We start from the raw sequence: 20,938 nt of genomic DNA, 5'->3' as shown, positions 1-20,938 counted from the left end.
GGGTGGGCAGTTCATTTTTGTTACACTCTTACCTTGTTTTATTTTACACTTCTTTATGTATTTATTCTTTAAAATATGTTTTTAAAAGAAAGGTGTCTAACTGAGCTATTTATGTAATTATGTTTGACCATTTTAGAGCATCCATGCAAAACACAGACACACATGAGAGATCAAGTTACACAAAACCTCGGAAAAGCAGAGACTAAAGTGCTTTTTCTGCAGTGTTTCCAAATCAAACTTAGAGCATATTGCTGTGCCGTTTTTGTCAAACAGACCAGGACAGTATTCATGCACAAATGTAGCCTCAGTGTTTTTTTTAATGTGAACCAGATTACAGTACAATTTCTTGAAAAATCACTGGTAATCTATATGTTGTTTGTTCACAGTGTCTTGAGAGAGGGAAAAACACACACTTTCCTTTACTCAGTGAATTCCCTTCATTTATAAGGAAGGGAAGAGACATAGCTCGGAGGTACAAAACACATGATTTACATTCAAATGGTCAGTATCATTTCCAGGCAAGTTTTGCCTGAAACCCTTGAGAGCCACTACCAGTCAGAATAGACCAGGAGTCAGCAAACTTTTTCAGCAGGGGGCCGGCCCACTGTCCCTCAGACCTTGTGGGGGGCCGGACTATTTTTTAATTTTTTTTAAATGAACAAATTCTTATGCCCCACAAATAACCCAGAGATGCATTTTAAATAAAAGGACACCTTCTACTCATGTAAAAACATGCTGATTCCCGGACCGTCCGCAGGCCTGATTTAGAAGGTGATTGGGCCGCATCCGGCCCCTGGGCCTTAATTTGGGGAGCCCTGGAATAGACAGACAATACTGAGTTAGATGGACCAGTGGTCTAACTAGATATAAGGCAAGCTTCCTATGCCCTTATAACTACATTTCCATGGGGGAATGACACTTTGTGGAGAACATATTCATTCTTTCCATTGCCTCTACCTTGGCATGTGTTGCTGGTCAGCCATGGCCAGGATGTGCTCAGGTAATATGCCCATTGGCGAAGCCTGTGATAAGTGCTCCATATGATCTTACTGTACATCCTAGAGCTTGTCCCCAAATCCATTCTCCAGTACTGGTGTAGTGCAAACAAATATTCTCCTTTTGGGGAAATTATTTTCTAATACAAGTACTCCAGTGCCCACGAAGATTAATAAATAGTAACAAGCCTTTTAGTTATCTGTTTGAAAGTTCTGACTCATTATCTAATTTCCATTTTATCAAGAATTTTCCGTGCCAACCAAAATTGAAAAACGTTGTTGTGATGTTATTGTGTTTATATTGGCAGTCAGCATGTTCAAAATGGAAAAAAGTGATAATATTTGCTTGCTATTTTTGTCTTAAGCCTTGAAAAGATTCATTCTGTGCGCAAACAGAAGGGAGAGTACATTCTATTTTTCTTCCACTTCAAAAATAATGGGGGATATATTTAGCTCTTACCAAACAAACATTATTTTAATCCTATTTGTATAAGCCTTTCACAGTGTTTATGGACTCAGAAGTATTCTGTGTCTTGTCGTGTTTCATATTTTTTGGGGGGGAAAATCATTTGAGATTCACTATCCTTGTACAATTGCATGAACTGCAAGAAGATCAAACCTATCTATTATTAAGTAAATCAGCCCCGAGTATAATCACTGGAAGGACAGATACTGAAGCTGAGGCTCCAATACGTTGGCTACCTCATGAAAAGAGAAGACTCCCTGGAAAAGACCCTGATGTTGGGAAAGATGGCGGGCACAAGGAGAAGGGGACAACAGAGGACAAGATGGTTGGACAGTGTTCTCGAAGTCACCTTCATGAGTCTGGCCAAACTGTGGGAGACAGTGGAAGACAGGAGTGCCGGGCGTGCTCTGGTCCATGGGGTCACGAAGAGTCGGACACAACTAAACAACTAAACAACAACAATCCTTGTACAATTATGATTAAATGCTTTTTTTTAAAAGCCTGAACCTTAATGTGAGACAGTACAATTTCCAGAGTGCATGGATGTCAGAAAGTAGGAAAACCCACTTTCCTTGTGGAATGTCATAGCTAGTGATTTTGAGGTTTGATTTTTGCCTTATGCTAAATATATTACTGCCTGATTTTTGTTTTATGTCCTGATCCTTCAAGGCTCTGCACCAGGAAATGAAAATATGCTTGTTATTGGGATGGAGTTCTGTGACCAAGTATCTCTATACTCCACTCAATTATTAGTCCTCGATACAATCCACTGAACAAGAGGTGCACTAAGTTACATTGAAATCAAAGTATATTCCTTCCTTCGTTTTTTTTAGAAAAAAATATTTACGATAATCATTATATGGAAAATTTGGAGTAATGAAATAGCAACAACAACCACACATTCAGGATTACTCATTTATAGAATTTCCAAAACACAACACATCCAGATAAAACGAAACCCACTTAACTACCCCTATAAGATGGGCGAGACACAGAGAAGTGTAGAAAAAAGATCACTCTTAGATCATTCCTAGTATATCATACATCTGCATCACATCCTGTATTGTATTCTGGTATTTTTCCAACACCAGAAAAACAAATTCCACTTCTGTATGAATTGATTTTTGTTGTTGTCTGCCCTCCCTGGCTATTATAATATTAGTAAGTTTGACCTTGGAAGCGAAATCCCAAATCCTTAGGAGCCCATATTCAATAGATGGTGGATTAGCGTCTCCCAGTTTATAACCAATAGACAATTGAGCAGCTGTCAATAAGTGTATGGTTATTCTCTATCATCAGGATGAACGACACCTTTCACATATCCAAAGAGTATGGTTAAATGGTCAGGAGGTAATTTGTATCCAGTGATTTTTGCAATTTCATTTACTATCTGAGCCCAGAAATGTCTGATTTTTTGGACATGCCCAGAATATGTGTCTCAAATTAGTGCAACCCATAACACATCTCTTGCACTTGTCTATCATGTGATTGCATATTTGACTTGGACCTTATGTTCAAGTACAAGTTTGCAGTAGGTTGAAGATGGATAAGGATTTAACTGTGCCCAAGGTCTTTCTATGCATATGAAAAGGTGCTTTGCACCCACTTTTGGACATTTCCCCACTTGTCCAGGAGACCCTTGGCCTCCATCTCCTGTTGTTGTCAAGCAAGGGTTCCCTGCTTCTAAGAAGAGGCTTGGGAGGGCCACAGGGGCATGAAGAAGAGAAGTCAGTGGGACATTTCCTTATACAAGGCTTCCTTCTGCTTACACTAGCTCTGGATGCAACCCTATTGTTGCAAGCTGTTTTGGGGCTTCATATGTAAACAGGAAGGTGAATGTAAACAAATTTACATAAACAACAATGTACGTGGGGAAACTGAATGAGTCGTCACCAGCAATAGTGATGCTAAACTTAGCTATATCCCAAAGTAAATCTAAAACCCTTTTTTGGGACGATGGTTTTCATGATATAAAATGTACATTGCTCCTGTTGTTTCCTTTAATTTTAATGGCAGGGTTTACAAGCGATTTTGTAGCTTTTTCTCATCACATATACTATGGTATCATAAATCTGAAAATAATACTGGAATGATGTCTAAGTGCTCTATATTGCTGTAAAAATGTTATTAATGCAGTTTGGCCTTCTGCATTGATTTTTTATCATGAATATTATACATTTTAAAGAACATTGCACATCAAACTGTTTCTTTTCATTAGGCAGTTATATATCTTAACAGATAATAATATATAATCCTACAAAAAGAGTCAAATGCAACAAGAGCATTCCTGGGTAGAAAAAGGTTGTAGCTAGGTTCAATATCTATTTGATCATTTTTTTTCATAGTGAAACATTAAACTACTTACTGGGGAAAAGGCTTATGGCACCTTAAAAAACTGACAATTTTTTGTGTAGCATAATCGTTCATAAAGTGAAATCCACTCTGATGGTGTAGATGCTGTTTCATGGAAGCATTCCCCATGATAAAAACATAATGAACTGCAACTTCAAAAGCAGGTGGGGTGGTTAGTTGTGCTGGTGCTGCTTACTGAGAAGTAGAGGGGAAGGTGAGAATTCAGCACGGTGCACATGCACCATCAGGAATGCCAGGCTGGCTCTGCTGGTGTCTTTACACCACACCAGCCTTGCTGCCGCCTCCCCCCCATTTACCTCCTGATAAACCACAATGACATGACTAACCAGAGGTCAGGCTGATAATGACCAACGTTATTTAGAAAATACTGAGGTTTGCCAGTAAAACCAGTTAGTAAAAAAATATTAAAAATTCCGGATAACTCTTTGGTTGGAAAAAAACCAACAACAACAAAATTTTATTTATATCCCGCCCATCTGGCTGGGTTTCCCCAGCCACTCTGGGCGGCTTACAACATATCTAAAAACATAAACAAATAAAGATAATGGTGTGCGTACATCAACGGTGAAATAATATTTGTAACTGTTTCTATTTTTAAGAGAACAAATGTATTAGCATCACAAGTGATATTTTCCTAGTTGCAAAGTTGGAGAGACAAAATACCGTTATTATCCTTGTGGTGGAACAAAGGATGGAAGGGGGAATGAATCCTGGTACTCTTGCGGCTGGCTTGATTATGTCTTTTCCTGCTGTGTACAGATTCAGAGTGACAGAAACTGGAAACCTGCATTATTTAATTATGTTAACAAAGAATGGAATGGTAGTTATTGCCATTTGGACCATCTTTTTGGAGCATTTGAATGGCGTTGCCATATGGCAGTTCTGGTAAGTTGTCAGACAGGGAAGAAACCCCAGCTGCTTATGAATACATCAAGAGGAAGGGATATTCATATTTGCTTGGATATATGTAGAGAAGGTGGAATGAAGTGTAAACTTCTCAGAAGATTTATGCCTGGTATATTAGATAGAGACTTTTCTGTTGCCACCTAACAGGGACTCTAATGAGATGACATAAATTTCATTGCCAAGGACTTTTAGTAGACTTTATTTTCAGAAGGGGCTGCATACTTTCCTTAGGAGATTAAAAACGAATAGGTGCAGAATGGAATGCATTGCTAAATCTGGAATTCAAGCGTGTTTTGAGCTAGAATAAGCTCTCTTTGGGGGAAGAGATAAAATGTAGTTCAAAAGGTTCTGACACCTAAGTCCTTTTTCTGAAGATATACAACCATACTTAGAGTTGAGTAGAAGAAAGTCATTCCACCATACAAAGTTTGGGTAGAAAGTGGACTAGATTTGTTTCTCTGTGTCAAATCACTGGTGTGGCTTACAGAAACTGGAATGGACTCCGCAATCATTCTATCCATTTCCCCCCAAACTGCAGATGCTTCAGCACCAATTTCCCCTTATGCTTGTTGGGTCTTAGTCTTTCACCACTCTGCGTGTTTCCTGCAAGTGTAGGGAGTTGTTCTTCCTGAAAAACGTTTATGTAGCTGAGGCAGGCTCCCCTGACATCTTGGCACCCCAGGGCACTTTCCCAGTTTCCCTCTGTGGTTAGGACAATCTTATGGCTATGTTTCTGAAATAATGATAGTGGTAGTGTGCAAGGCAAGAGACAGTGGAGGGGAGGCCAAAAATTGGAATGGAGAACCCCTTCTTCCCCTGACTCATGTGGCCAGACAGACCCTCAACCTGGTCTTTGCCCCGGAGCAGATTGGTAACCATTGATGTGGTGAGGTCTGGGCTGAATACAGCTACTCCACTCTGGAAGGCAGACCCTCGAAGTGCCCCTGTTTTTCAGGGACATCCCTGATTTAGAGAAGCCATCCTGGTTCTGATTTGATCCCAAAATATCCCGCTTTTCTTTAGGATGTCCCTATTTTCATCAAAAAAAATATTGGAGGGTATGGGAAGGCATGGAGATGGTCTGCTCAGAAGGATTTATGCAATCTGATGATCACTCATCCTTGCCGTTCACACAGAATTCAGTTGAGAGTCAAATGCGGCCCTCTGACCAGATTCCCCATCCAGCTTTAGAATAAATAAAGAATGAGCTTCCACAAATTTTACTCTAATAAGATCAATTCTTCTTTTCTTTTCTACTAATGGGTATCCATGGAGGCTACTCCACAGGTTTTCTAATTTTGTTCATTATGTTCTCTAATTTTTCCACAGAGACAAAATCCAGTACCTATTTGATAGACAACTGCTTCACCCAGCTGGCTTTCTCTCCAGCAGTTGCTTTGATTCCGCATCACGTGATCTTCCTCATTACTTCAGATAAAATATTCAGAAACTCCCAGATGCCGAGTCCCACAGTTCCCTCAGCTCCCGCCTGAATTTAACAAAAATGTGAGCCTTTCACATCACAAAACAAACGTGAGTTTGTGAATACCGTACATTCCCAATTAGCCAGAAGAAATCATGTACTGGCTCATGGGTCACTGAGCTGTATTTAAAGAGATTAGCATTTTTGGTTTGGGTGCCCTGCCAAGGCAAAGTTCTGCTTTTCTGTTTTACCACAAAGGTTTGTAAGTTCCTTCTTAAGAATTACTGGCCAAAACATCTAAAGCAACATTTTAAAAGGCAGTTCCCTTACAGTGTAAGAAGCCAATAGGTGTTGCATTTGGAGCTCTTATACATCACCAAATGTAAACTGTTCAACAAGCATTGCTAAAGTTTGTGTGTCTGCAAATACTGGTTTTAAAAGGTGTCAGCTGTGTCCCAGTTTACTTGAGGTGCACTGAGAAGGTTAATACTTCAGAACTGCTTTGGACATTATGGAAAGGCAAGTTTCTCTTTGTCTCTGTGCCTCTGAGGTAAATGTTTAAATTCATGAAGGAATAGTATGCCTGAAAACATGTGGTTTCCGACAACAGCAAGGAGGCAGCTATCATTTTGCATCAGGTGTTTGATAACAATCTATAGGAGATAATTTTTAAAATAGGCCTTAAGTGTTTGTAATGGAAACGAACTGAAAAAAGTGTGCTACATTTCTGCTGAGAAAACCCCCTGCCTAAGCTGTATTCAGATTTCCACTGTGGGTATAGTTGAGTCCTACTGTATTTCATTGTATTTTTCTGAAAACCTAATAAAAATATATTTTAAAAAATGTTTCACTGAGGTCAAAACGCTTCTTTGGCTCAGATTTTTGGCATCCCAGAGTAATATTTTTTGCTGTTAATTATTTTCAAGTTGTACAGTACAAAGTACAACCTCCAGAATAACTCTTATAATCAAAATTTTATTGCATTAGCCGGTTGGCCATAGCACATAACACATAAAACATTAAAAAAAAAATCCTAGCAGTAACCTACCATTATACAGAGCATGTATCGAACATCGGATATAAAAACATGCGATATAAAACAGAATTTAGTAAAAACTAGGATGCATCATGTGTGTTTTGTCCATTGGAGAATGTTTAGTGAAATCTGCATCTAGAGAGAATTAGCCAGTCGAAAGAGCTCTGAGTTTCAGGGCCTGCAAGATATAAATGGCCACTCCGCGGGTAACCCTGGGGTTAGCGTCCACCAATAACTCTTATGAAGATGAGGAACAAACACAATGCCACTAATGGCCTGAGCTGTTTCTTTCCCCTTGATTTGACTAGGGTTTTTTTTGTGTGTGTGTGGCAGTTATATGCATTGAAATATTTTACTGGGGTTTCCTTATACTCCTGAGCAAGCTACAAGCAGGGCTCCCTTGATATTTATTCTGGTGCTCATGTTGATTGATCGACAAGGCAAGATACTTAGCCTGGGCTGGCACTTCATTCATTCTCTCCAGGCCATCAGTTGATACAGCAGCAAAAATGCCAGGAAAAATCTTCCCATGCTTACATCAACTACACTCAAAGTACTAATGTGTTGTACCTCTACAAATGTCAAATACGTGATATCTGATCAAGGCCAGCCCGGCTTATATATAAGTAAAAGGTGGAATACACATAAATCTGATAACAAAAATGGATAAAAATGCATTGGGGGGGGGAGTTCCGTTTTCCTGGACAGTCTGTCAAGGACCTGAAAGCAGTTGTCCTAAAACAGAGCATCTCTAGGAGAGATCTGAACCATTAAGTGTCAAAAACTTATCCAAACATGTAAATGAAGGTTGAAACAGAGCAGGGCAGTCTCTAGCAGGTCACGTGCCCTCGTGCTGAGGGGCGGAGATCGCTCCAGCGCCCCCGCCCTCGCAGGGCGCAGTATGGTTTCCGCATGGCTCCGCCGCGTGGCGCCCGGCCTACCGGCCCGGCGCCCTGCCACACTGCACCACCAGGGGTCTACCTAGAGCCGGCCCTGAAACAGAGACCAGAGACTTTTCTCCTAAAATGACTGAAAGAGCCTTTAAAATCCCTCATGATCCATAGAATCATAGAATCACAGAGTTGGAAGAGACCACAAGGGCCATCCAGTCCAACCCCCTGCCAAGCAGAAAACACCATCAAAGCATTCTTGACATATGCCTGTCAAGCCTCTGCTTAAAGACCTCCAAAGAAGGAGACTCCACCACACTCCTTGGCAGCAAATTCCACTGTCAAACAGCTCTTACTATCAGGAAGTTCTTCCTAATGTTTAGGTACTATCAGGAAGTTCTTCCTAATGTTTAGGTGGAATCTTCTTTCTTGTAGTTTGAATCCATTGCTCCATGTCTGCTTCTCTGGAGCAGCAGAAAACAACCTTTCTCCCTCCTCTATATGACATCCTTTTATATATTTGAACATGGCTATCATATCACCCCTTAACCTTCTCTTCTCCAGGCTAAACATTCCCAGCTCCCTAAGCCGTTCCTCATAAGGCATCGTTTCCAGGCCTTTTTTAGCTGCTGCATCACACTGTTGACTCAAGGAGGCTTGAGAGCAGTACATGTGAAAAGGATCTAGGAGTTTTGGTTGACCACAAACTTGACATGAGTCAGCAGTGTGATGCAGCAGCTAAAAAAGCCAATGCAATTCTGGGCTGCATCAATAGGAGTATAGCATCTAGATCAAGGGAAGTAATAGTACCACTGTATTCTGCTCTGGTCAGACCTCACCTGGAGTATTGTGTCCAGTTCTGGGCACCACAGTTCAAGAAGGATACTGATAAGCTGGAACGTGTCCAGAAGAGGGCAACCAAAATGGTCAAAGGCCTGGAAACGATGCCTTATGAGGAACGGCTTAGGGAGCTGGGTATGTTTAGCCTGGAGAAGAGAAGGTTAAGGGGTGATATGATAACCATGTTCAAATATATAAAAGGATGTCATATAAAGGAGGGAGAAAGGTTGTTTTCTGCTGCTCCAGAGAAGCGGACTCAGGGCAACGGATTCAAACTACAAGAAAGAAAATTCCACCTAAACATTAGGAAGAACTTCCTGACAGTAAGAGCTGTTCGGCAGTGGAATTTGCTGCCAAGGAGTGTGGTGGAGTCTCCTTCTTTGGAGGTCTTTAAGCAGAGGCTTGACAGCCATCTGTCAGGAATGCTTTGATGGTGTTTCCTGCTTGGCAGGGGGTTGGACTGGATGGCCCTTGTGGTCTCTTCCAACTCTATGATTCTATGATTCTATGATTCTATGACTCATGTCAAGTTTGTGGTCTACCAAGATTCCTAGATCCTTTTCACATGTACTGCTCTTAAGCCAGGTGTCACCCATCCTGTATTTGTGCCTTTCAATTTTTTTGCCCAAGTGTAGTACTTTACATTCCACCAATTAAAATTCATCTTGTTTGCTTAGGCCCAGTTTGTCTGATCTGTTAAGGTCATTTTGAAGTGTGATCCTGTCCTCTGGGGTATTAGCCACCGCCTCCCAATTTGTTGCCATCTGCAAACTTGCTCAAGATGCCCTCAAGCCCATCATTCAAGTCATTGATAAAGATGTTGAATAAGACTGGGCCCAAGACAGAACCCTGCGGCACCCCACTAGTCACTTCTCTCCAGGATGAAGAGGAGCCATTGATGAGCACCCTTTGGGTTCGGTTAGTCAGCCAGTTACAAATCCACTGAATGGTAGCATTGTCTAGCCCACATTTTACCAGCTTCTTTACTAGAATATCATGGGGCACCTTGTCAAAGGCCTTGCTGAAATCAAGATAGGCTATATCCACAGCATTCCCTTCATCTACCAGGCTTGTAATTCTGTCAAAAAATGAGATCAGATTAGTCTGACATGCCTTATTTTTCAGAAACCCATGCTGACTTTTAGTGATCACAGAGTTTCTTTCTAGGTGCTCTCAGACCGTTTGCTTAATGATCTGCTCTAGAATCTTTCCTGGTATTGATGTCAGGCTGACTGGGCGGTAATTGTTTTGGTCCTCTCTTTCCCCCTTTTTGAAAATAGGGACAGCATTTGCCCTCCTCCAGTCTGCTGGGACTTCGCCTGTTCTCCAGGAATTCTCAAAGATGACTGCCAGTGGTTCTGAAATCACCTCTGCCAGTTCTTTTAATACTCTTGGATGTAGTTCATCTGGCCCTGGAGGCTTGAATACATCTAAACTAGCCAAGTATTCTTGTGCTACCTGCTTACTTGTTCTGGGCTGTGTTTCCCCTGCTGAATCATCTGCTCCATATTCTTCAGGTCGGGCATTGTTTTCTTTTTTGGAGAAGACTGAGGCAAAGAAGGCATTGAGGAGTTCTGCCCTTTCTCTGTCCCCTGTTCACATTTCACCATCTTCTCCTCTAAGTGACCCCACTGTTTCCTTGTTCTTCCTTTTGCTACGAACATACCCATAAAAGCCCTTTTTGTTGCTTTTAACCTCTCTAGCAAGCCTGGGTTCATTCTGTGCTTTTGCTTTTCTGACTTTGTCTCTACATGTGCTGGCTACTTGTTTGAATTCCTCTCTGGTGGTTTCCCCCTTTTCCCATTTTTTGTACATATCCCTTTTAAATCTTAACTCAGTTCTTTAGATAGCCACCCTGGCTTCTTTAGGCACCTTCCATGTTTCCGTCTCATTGGTATTTCCTAAAGTTGTGCTTTTAATATCTCCCTTTTAACAAACTCACAACCATCATAAACTTCCTTCCCTTTTAGTATTTTTGTCCATGGGATTTCACCCAGCGTTTCCCTAAGTTTTCTGAAGTCGGCTTTCTTAAAGTCTAGAATTTGAGTCTTAGTATGCTTGGTTGCTCCTTTCCACTGTATAATAAACTCCAGAGGAGCATGGTCACTCCCACCTAATGATCCTGCCACTTCTACCCCACTAACCAGGTCATCACTATTGGTTAGGATCAGATCTAAAATGGCTGATCCGCTTGTTGCTTCTCCCACTTTCTGGACAATGAAGTTGTCTGCAAGGCCAGTGAGGAATCTGTTCGACCTTATGCTCTTGGCTGAGTTTGACATCCAACAAATATCAGGATAGTTGAAATCCCCCATTACTACTATCTCACTTCCTTTTGAATGCTTGGTCATCTGTTCCAGGAAGGCTTCATCTGTGTCCTCAGTTTGGCTTGGGGATCTATAGTAAACTCCCACAATGAGATCACAGTTATTTTTCTCTCCCTTAATTTTGACCCAGATACTCTCAATATGGCTTTGAAGTTTTAAATCCTAGATCTCTTCACAGGTATACACATCCCTGACGTATAACGCCACTCCTCCTTTCCTGTTTGGTCTTTTTCTCTGACATAGATTGTATCCCTCTATTACTACATTCCAATCATGAGGCTCATCCCACCAGGTTTCAGTGATGCCTATTATGTTGTATTTTGTTTGCTGTACCAAGAGCTCAAGTTCATCTTGTTTATTTCCCATGCTCTGTGCATTAGTATACAGACATTGTGCATTATTATACAGACATCCAGTAGCATCTTAAGGCTCTTCTAGTCGGCATAGGAGAAAAATCCCTGGACTCAGTTTCAACCCTCATTTACACATTTAAATTACTCCATCTGTGAAATTTTGTATCGGGTATGTCCTATAAAATGGCGTGAATTGTTGTGTTTGTTTGCATCTACTGAACATCTATGGGAGTTTAGGAAGCCACCCTGCTTCTGTTGACCTTTTATGCTGAAAAAAGTGTAAGTGAATGAGATGAACTGAACAGATGAAGCTTTTCTTTTTTCACTACATATGTTCATACAAAAGATGGCAACCACTGGACTCATAGGAAATGGAGTGGAATGGAGGGAGTTAAAAGCCACATATTGATTTGAATCAAGTACAACATTCTTAATTTGCAGGCTTGTGAGAGCCTATCTGGCATGAGGCCGAGATGGCAAAATGCAAGGCAACAACCATGTTGATAAGAAGAAGGAAGTGTGGTCATGAACAGGCTGGAGCTCCAACACTAGATTGGACAGATAAAGTGAGATGGATCATGGTGAGACAGGGCAGGGCAGGTTCGAGGAAAAGGAAAGGTGAGGTGAAGTGTGTACAATGCAATGCAGGTGAGACAGAGCTGGTGTCGCTACTCAGTGCAGCTGGTTGCTCAGACGGAGAGGCTAGGCTAGATGTTTTATTGGGTGCGATGCCTCTTCACTAGGTTGGGAACCTAGCCTGATTGGCTGGCCACAGAATATAAGGTGCCAAAGACCAGTTGCTAGAGGCTTGGTTTGAGATCCCTCTCAGATGGGCACAAAATTAGAGTTATTCCAAATGGCCAGTGTCTCCTCCCAGGCACCTCGATACAAGGGCTTAGTAACTACATTGGATGTGGCAAATGTTGTCAATAAAACTTTTCTCTGCATGCCTGCCAAATGACAATAGTCTTGCCAAGCAACTTACTTGGGCACTCATTCCAAAATGAAAAATACAAAGAGAAGCCCACACATGCACAATATTGTTCTACCTCTGATCCCTGGAGAACAGAATCATGCAGGTTTTTTCTCATGAATAACACAACACTACTTCCTGGCCTTTATATGTCTTGGCAAAAGCGTAGGAATGCTAAACAAAAGGAATATGTATTGGTTTCCTTTTCATCATAGAAATTAAGAAGCCCATTGGTCCCCTGGAACACCAAGTAAAGCAAAAACCAAGTGAATGGGAACCTAGTGTCCATCTCCTGGCCCAAAGAAGAGAAAACAAAATAACCAAGGCTGTGATTTCTTCTTACAATGCATTTTGTGTGTTTAGTGTTGGTGTTCCATTATCTGATTATAAAATCCATAGCTACTGTGCCGGTTAGGACGGCTGCACATGTGCATATTTTATGATCACAAAACTATCCAATGAGTATTAAACAAACTCTCTATACAGTATACTCTAACTGTGCATTACAATCTTTAGTCAATTGTTGTCCCAATAGCAATATATTTATGATCAGACATACAAAGGCATACAGATACATATAAAGAACAAAATGTTGTCTGGTAAAAATTCACAAAGCCCACCAACGACCCTTCAGGTTTTTTGGTTTAATTTTAAGTGAAAACCATCTTTTTATTGCACTATGAAGCATGCCACTCCCATTCCACTAGTGAGCAAGGTTAAAAGAGCATTTGTGAAATATTCCTAGAAGAGATGGAGTAATAAAAATTAAGATTGGCTTGGACACAATGTCAAGAATAGGATCATAAAAGTCTTCTATGTTAAACCTCTCATGCATTGTGGCATTTAGAAGGGATGTGTTGGAGCATGGGTCAGGAAGGTTCATTTTGCCTGGGCCAGATCGGCCCCGCAGAGATCCCTCCGGGGGCCAGATCACATGTGCATGTGAGTACCTGCAATTTTTTTTGGCATCTGCGCATGCGCAGACGTGGTTTTTGGCACCGCAGAAGTGAGTTGTCGCACCGCATTGATTTAGCACAGTGCACGAGCGGGCATCTCGGTTCGGGGACAGCTCATGGGCCGGTCAAACAACCTCCACCGGCTGCTTCCGGCCCATGGGCCTTAGGTTGCTGACCCCTGTTTTGGAGGATAAAGAATAGACAGAATTGAATTGGGGTTCACTTACTTTGTGTTCTACTCAAGATTAGGAAAATAATTTGTCAGGGATTCAAAACTATATTTAGTCATTATACTGAAGTGTGTGGCCTGAGATATATTGCCATTTAGTCTTCATCACGTCACACCAAATTCCATTGTACATCAATGAACACAGAAATGTACTCATGTGAAGAATGTGGGGCTCCTGAAGCTTCATATTGATGTACTCCACCATGCAACCTGCTGTAAGTGACAGGCAGTCTGGGGAGGATGTCATCAAGGGGGAGCAATGCCACCCAGACAAGGATTAAAGTATAAGGAGCCACTGTTTTTATTTAAGAAAGCTGATGTGGGGGGAAACCTCTGCCCATGAAATGCACTTTGTCTCACCTATGCCTCCACCCTCACTTCCTCCGCTGTACTAACTGCTTGGGCAGACAATCTATACATCTCCAAAGTGGCATGGGAGAAATGACAGAGGAGGGAGGTGGCAACCACCTCACTCAGGATAATGTAGAAGCAAAGCTAATGATAACAATAGCAAAAATGAAACTACCTGGCATATTCTATAACTTAGGCATGTTTGGTCCCTAAATCCATGTTTTGAGTGAAATCATTTGGCTTTCATTGTTTTCCACTCAGTTTATTATTTATCAAGAAAGCAAATTAAAAAAACAAGAGCCCCTACTGTTTATTTCAAGCTAATCTTGTTTTCTCATTTATCTTGTGAATATACTTTATCTTGCGAATATGCCTTGTGAATATACCAGCACAAACTTCAGTTAACGTCAGTTAAAATAGCTTAAAAGGATGAGCAACCCTTAAAGGAGGAACTTTCTGATGGTAACAGCTGTTCAACAGTGGAACAGACTCTTTCAGGAGGTAGTAGACTCTCCTTCATTGGAGATTTTAAAGCAGAGGCTGGATGACCAACTGCCATGGACGATCTAGCAGAGATTTCTGCATTGCAGGGTGTGTGTGGAATAGATGACCCTTGGGGTTCCTGTTATCTCTAAGCATTAGCCATTCTCTCAGAGGCTACTGGGACACCTAGAGGACACCAGTTTGGAGAAGGGCGAAAAAGGCACAGAAAAGGAATGTTTGGGTGCAGTGTGGAGCATGGTTTCTCCATAAATCTGCTCCACCATCTTTCCACATTTATTTTTGAATCTCTTAAAATCTGAACAAAAGTACAGATCTAAATAAATATGATTAACTTTTCTCTCAAAATATGCATTTTGAAATGTATTTTGCTATATTCTAGAGGTGAAAATGATGTTGGAATATGCAGGAACTGCAAATGCTTGTGGATAGCTAAGTACCAATTTTTTACAGATCTCAGGTCTCGGTCGCATAGGCCATCACTTGGACCAGATATATGTTGGAATTGGCTGAAACTGGGGTGGGTTTTCCCCAAATATTCTTAGAGTGGAAGTGAAATTATCCAACAGTTTCACTCTGAAAACTCTCTTCTGATAAATTTTGTTTTGTTGGATGAAACTCTAGTGCTAGTTCATGTAGAACAGGGGTCCCCAGACTTACCCGCCTTTGGGCCAGTGGCCGCCGCGCCGATCGCACGGCGGGCCAGAGGGCGGGGGAGTGTGCGCGCAGTGGGCCGGAGGGTGGGGGAGTGCGCGCCAGTGCGCATGTGCAAAACCATTTACTGACGCGGTGGCGCGCTTCCAGGCCGGAAAAATCGCCGAAAATTGTTTGTGCGCATGCGTTTGGGCCTCCCCCGACCCGGAAGTGCACCTCCCCCGACCCGGAAGTGCACCAGAAATGACCTCTTCTGGGTCGGGAGAGGCCCATACGCATGCGCAGAAACGATTTTCGGCATTTTTTTTCAGATCTGGAAGCGCGCCACAAGAGCGGGCGGCGGCAGCAGGCGGCGGGGGTCGTCACGGGCCGGATTGGGAGGCCAATTGGGCCGCCTCTGGCCCGCGGGCCGTAGTCTGGGAACCCCTGATGTAGAAGGATGAAGAGAGGAAGACTAGAAGGAGTAAAGACCAACCCTGTTTGCTCCCTTCAACAATTTTAGAATAACATTAAACAATACTAAAACCAGATCGACAGAGGCACTCAAAATTCAGAAAAGGTGAAGCTGGGGTGGCCATTTCACCGAATATTCTCCAGGAAATGGCTGAACAGTTCTGAAGCTCCAAAAACATTTCTCTCAAAAAATCTATCAGAAAATTGCTTTCTGTGGGGAAAAAAGGGGCCCAAGTTTACTTTTTGTATCACCTTATTCGCAACGACACTGGTGGTTATGGCAACACTCTACAGAGCACCAGATGATCCTTAGACTGGAGCATCTCATCGAATTTAAGAAGCATCTATTAGCTGCTGTTTAAGGAGCACAGAAATGTGAGGGAATTCCAAAGATATAACCGAAAAAGAAAAAGAAAAAACAGGTTTGGAACACACAACTTATGATGAAAAGCTGCAAGAGCTCACTTTATTTAAATTAGGATGGAGTTACATTATTTTGTTTTGGATTTTTTTTAAAAAAAATGATAAAAATTAACATTTTCTACAGTATAGTTCACATCATCAATATTAATCTGCCACCTCGTGATGACTTTCTTCACATAAAATTACAGTGAAAATTCACCTTCAGAGAACATAAATGCCTGGGTGAGTGATGTGCTGTTTCAAATATCTAACAGGTTGTCATAAGGAAGACACAAAGCAAGTGTTAATTACAGCCCTCAAAGGCAGGATAAGACACAACAGATACAAATGGAAGACAAAAAGATAAGTTCTCTGGGGAAATCTGGATATGTTCTTCTCCTTAGTATTTAAACGGAAAATGGATTAGTACCTCTGGGGAATTTTTTCCAGCCTGGGGGTTTTCAGGTTCTGACTGATTCTATAATTTTAAGGTTGTAGCCTGCTACTTTAAAGAAAGGACTGCTTCATACAAAATTCTTGTTCATGGTACCCTAAATATAATTATAGATGATTGCTAAAAAAAAAAAACTCAGCAGCTATTTTTAGCACTTAAAATGGCTTGACCGACCTAATTTGCATGCACATTGCTTGTACTGGAAAACCTGAAAAAATGGGTCGCTTATGAAGATAAACAGATCTGTATTATTTACTTGGTAACAGTCGTTAGTCCTGACAAATACACTAATCACCATGGTTTTACTAACACAGTCATATAGAGGACAATCATTAAATAATTGTTCACTGTTATACACGATTCCAAGGGGCTAAAAATACCCTTCTAACCAAAGAAACAACTGATCTGACATTCCCTCCCCTCCTCTCATTCCTCTCCCTCCCGCCAAGTAAATGTTGGTTTATTTAAACTGCCCACTGCTTAACTGGCACAGAACTGCCCCTTTGCAAAGCAAATCACATCATAATATGCATACACCATCTCTGTCACAATAGCTTTCGGCACTGTGTGTTTTACACATTTCAAAGCTTGGGATCTAAGAGCACTCTGCAGATCCAAATAGGAGAAAAGGCAGCCCAGGAGTCAAATATGCTACAAATGACACCCCCCCTCACACACACACTTGTTATTATCGATATCAACTTCAGAACAGATATTACATAGAGGAGAAGCAGAACTACATGGTACATTAAGAACTGAGGAACACACACAACCACAGCAGTAATTAAATGCCTTTCCCCCCTCATTCCTTAAATACTTTCTACAATCTACAGTACAAGCAAATAAAAGTCATCTTTTTTTCTTTCTTTCAGCAGCAACAATGAAAACTTAATAGCCTACCATTTTCTTTGCACTCTTCGGGAGGTTTAGCCTTTTTCGCAAGTCGCGGATCCAGCCATGATGTTGTCTTTGTGTTATGGCTGAAAAGGAAGGAGATCACCCTGATCAGACACATGCCGAACGGAACCAAGTTTATTCCTTCCGATACAGTGGGGGAGGGGGAGGGGGAGGGGGGAGGTTGATCCAAAATTGCAATCAATATACTTGATTTGCTTACTGGTCTAAGTAGACTTGAAGGAGGTGTAAGAGAAATTGTGGAAGGCAACCTCTGAATTTGGCAGCCTAAACTCCCCGTCCTCTAAGCAGCTATTTTTATTAAAATCAACCAGAATGTTGCCAAGTTAGCCTAATTGAAAATGCAAAACTCATCTAGGGCAAAAGGAATGTGCAGCATTCTCCAGCTGAAAGGGGTTGCAACCAACAGTTCTTCTATACCCATTCGCTGGAGTTTGGGTTTAAAATTTATTTTAGAGCTCAAGGATTCATAAATAGAGGACAATTATTTCCCAGCAGCCATACTTTCAGAATAAGATGCAAACTGAAGCAGTGAAGTCTCCATTTTCTAACAGGATGATTAATGACGCTTTGATTAACCAACTGTTATCTATTCCAAATCTAATTCCGCTCCCATGATAAAAGTACATTTTGCAGAACTGGAAGTAATAATGTGGCTCATTCTACAAAGCCCAGCATAGCCTTTTAGAAAGAAAGAATCTGACTAAGCTGGTAAAATACTGTTCACAAAGAGAAGTTTCCCAAATGAATGGATTATTAGAACAGCTAAGGAGCTACATAACAAGATTTTTGAAAAATGCTTATCGTGTGTGTGTGTTTTTTTTTTTTACAGCCAACTGAATCTGTAGTGTCATAGCAACATAAGGACCACAAACCAGAAAGGAGAAAGTAATATTATTAGTTCCATATTTTAAAGGAATTTAAATTCTTCTTATACTCTCATCTCTCTTCCTCTTTCATGAACACACAGTCAGTCCTTTGTAATGCATGTTTTATTTATTACACACATCCTGGGAGGCTGTTCACTTTGTACTGTTTAGTTTACATATTGCTGAATTATTAAGGTTTTTATTTATGTAGCATTTGCTGACTGATTTAGAAATGCATGTAAGCCCTTTGTCAAAAAGGGTAGTGTTGGTGGGGAAAAGATCTCAATGCCCTGCAAAAATCCACATGTATTGCTCCTACCGATTTATACTCACGACTCAACTGGCGGGACAGTCTGGATGCAAATGGTGGTGCCCTGGGTTTTAACTGTGGCTGCTTTACTTTGAGATAAGTAGTTAATTCTGCAATGTATATGCTGCTTAATGCCGTAACATTTAAGCAATGTACAGTCAGGTTCCCTAAACCTGGAATTAGGAAACTCACTGAAAATGCCTGATGAAATTTTAAAGGTTGTCACCAGGCCTTGAAGAGACCATGGAGAGGCAACACGATGGTCCCTTGCAGACGCCATTCAGAACAAGAGCCGGCTCATCCTCCTCCCAAGCTTGGTGACGGTATCACTGGCGTATGAAATAGGGACATTCTGGGATCAAATCAGAAGCTGGGGTGGCTTTTGTAATTGTGGGGCTGTCCCTGGAAAATAGGGACACTGGGAGGGTATGTATTTTATTTATTTATTGAATTTATATACCGCCCTATACCTGGAGGTCTCTGGGTGGTTGTACCTATAAAAAAACCCACAGTGCTGTGTGATTCTCTCTTCTGCCCTCTCCCCTTGGCTGAAGAAAGCAAGCCATTCACTCTGCTGCAAAGAGTATGAGCATTTATAACCCTGTAGCCTCCATTCCTCTGAACTCATAGTACCCACTTGCATTCAACTTCCCAGACTGTGCTTTTTAAAACTTAACCTTCACCAACCCAAAGCTTCAATTACAGCGAACTTTTGAAATAAGAAAACCAAGAATTATTTTCTAAACGTCACCTTCTGCTCACCCACTCATTCAAGGAATTTGTGCCACTCATGCACTCATTCAAGTCGATCCATTCAAGGCATTCATTGAAGGCAAATTATCACTGGCAGAGAGGATGGAGTGGAAGGATACCCAGAAAGAGATGATTATTTCAGTGCCATTAACTTTTTATTCCCTAGCTGGCTACTGTTCGGTCAGCCAAGAATCCAGCTGACCTCATCACTGGGGCTGGGGGGGGGGGAACATCCAGTGAAACCCAACTCTTTATAATCTCCTATAGCTTCTGTACTAAATTCACTAATTAGTTTGGAAGGAATCTCTCTGCTGCTGGAATAGGGAACCTATGGGCCACAGCCAAAGCTCATCCAGCATGATTCATGTGGGGCCCCTGTCATGTTTAAGCAACCCTCGCCCCTCCCAGCCACTGCTCCTCATAACGGACAATTTGGTGGGAATGGCAAGAGTTGCAAAAACTTCTGCAAAATGTAGCCAAAACAAACTCAGTAGAATCTGCCACCACCTCTCCATTCTCACGCAAACACCTTAGGGGGAGAGACCGGAGAAGAAATCCCTCTGCCCTTTCCAGGTTGCAAGGTTCTTTTATCTCTTTGTGAGACACAGACAGAAGTTCAACCGGTTTGGTTTTCCTTTACCAAACCCAGGCCCACTATACCGTGCAGCCTACAAAAGATTAATTCAAGAGATTGTACAGGACTCTGGCCCACCTTAACGTGACGCCAACAACTTAACAAAAGGGCAAGTGACCAAATGGTTTAGGGACTAAATCAGTTTTGCCCTCCCCTCAGCAAAGCACACACAAACCAGGAAAAGGCAATATTCCTATTCCAAATTTTATTTAAAAGGTTAAAACAAGACAACTTAAAAAATCAGTGCACATTTCTTAAAGAGGTTACAGACAGGAAAATAATAAAGCATATATTTTATCTAGCTATTACATACGTATAGATCAGAGTTCCAATACATGAAATGAAGTCGTAGGGTGACGAGGGTCCGCAGACCACTCCCTCTCACAGCCTCATGCTGAGCAGTCTTTGGCAAGCTGCAGTTTGCAAAGTTCCATTACCGGAGCAACTATTCTTATCCAATTTGCCCCCATGGGGTTCCGTTTTTGAACCAATCAAATAACTGTATTAATTAAGACTTGCCAATGACTTTAGGTGTAAAGCATAACTCACAGCTGTCCATAGTTAGGCAACTAAGTGGACCCTGGAATGTCTGAGGGTGACTCCTCATTTCTTCTCAGTCTAATTGATGTACTACAGACCTTCAGGTGGAGAAGGGTCTCCTGGTCCTTTTTGACCTATTCCACATCCTCCTTTTGCAGACCACAGCCCAGCTAGCTGAATGTAAATCAGGGCTAATCAGATAACAGATGGGCCTCTTCACAGCTTTGAGGCAATTAACTCACCTTCCACAAACAGACTAAATGGGGGAGAGAGGGGAGAGACTGGTTTAAAGAACCAGTTTGCATTTTTTACACCAGTGTTTCTCAACCTTTTTT

General features: G+C 41.5%; 1 protein-coding gene across 17 annotated transcripts in view; it reads right to left on the bottom strand.

The window, feature by feature from the left end:
• MAGI2 (membrane associated guanylate kinase, WW and PDZ domain containing 2) overlaps positions 1 to 20,938 on the bottom strand; it is a 587,732-nt gene that overhangs the window by 206,741 nt on the left and 360,053 nt on the right. For all 17 annotated transcript variants that reach the window (XM_060279499.1, XM_060279498.1, XM_060279503.1 and 14 more), the window contains one exon: positions 17,483 to 17,562. In XM_060279499.1, coding sequence (XP_060135482.1) covers positions 17,483 to 17,562 — 80 coding nt within the window. The remainder of the gene's footprint in view (positions 1 to 17,482; positions 17,563 to 20,938) is intronic.

Source organism: Zootoca vivipara, chromosome 10 (assembly GCF_963506605.1).
Source record: "Zootoca vivipara chromosome 10, rZooViv1.1, whole genome shotgun sequence".
Taxonomy (NCBI): Eukaryota; Metazoa; Chordata; class Lepidosauria; order Squamata; family Lacertidae; genus Zootoca; species Zootoca vivipara.
Note: the sequence above shows the minus strand (reverse complement) of the source record. Positions and strands in the feature narration are given on the sequence as shown.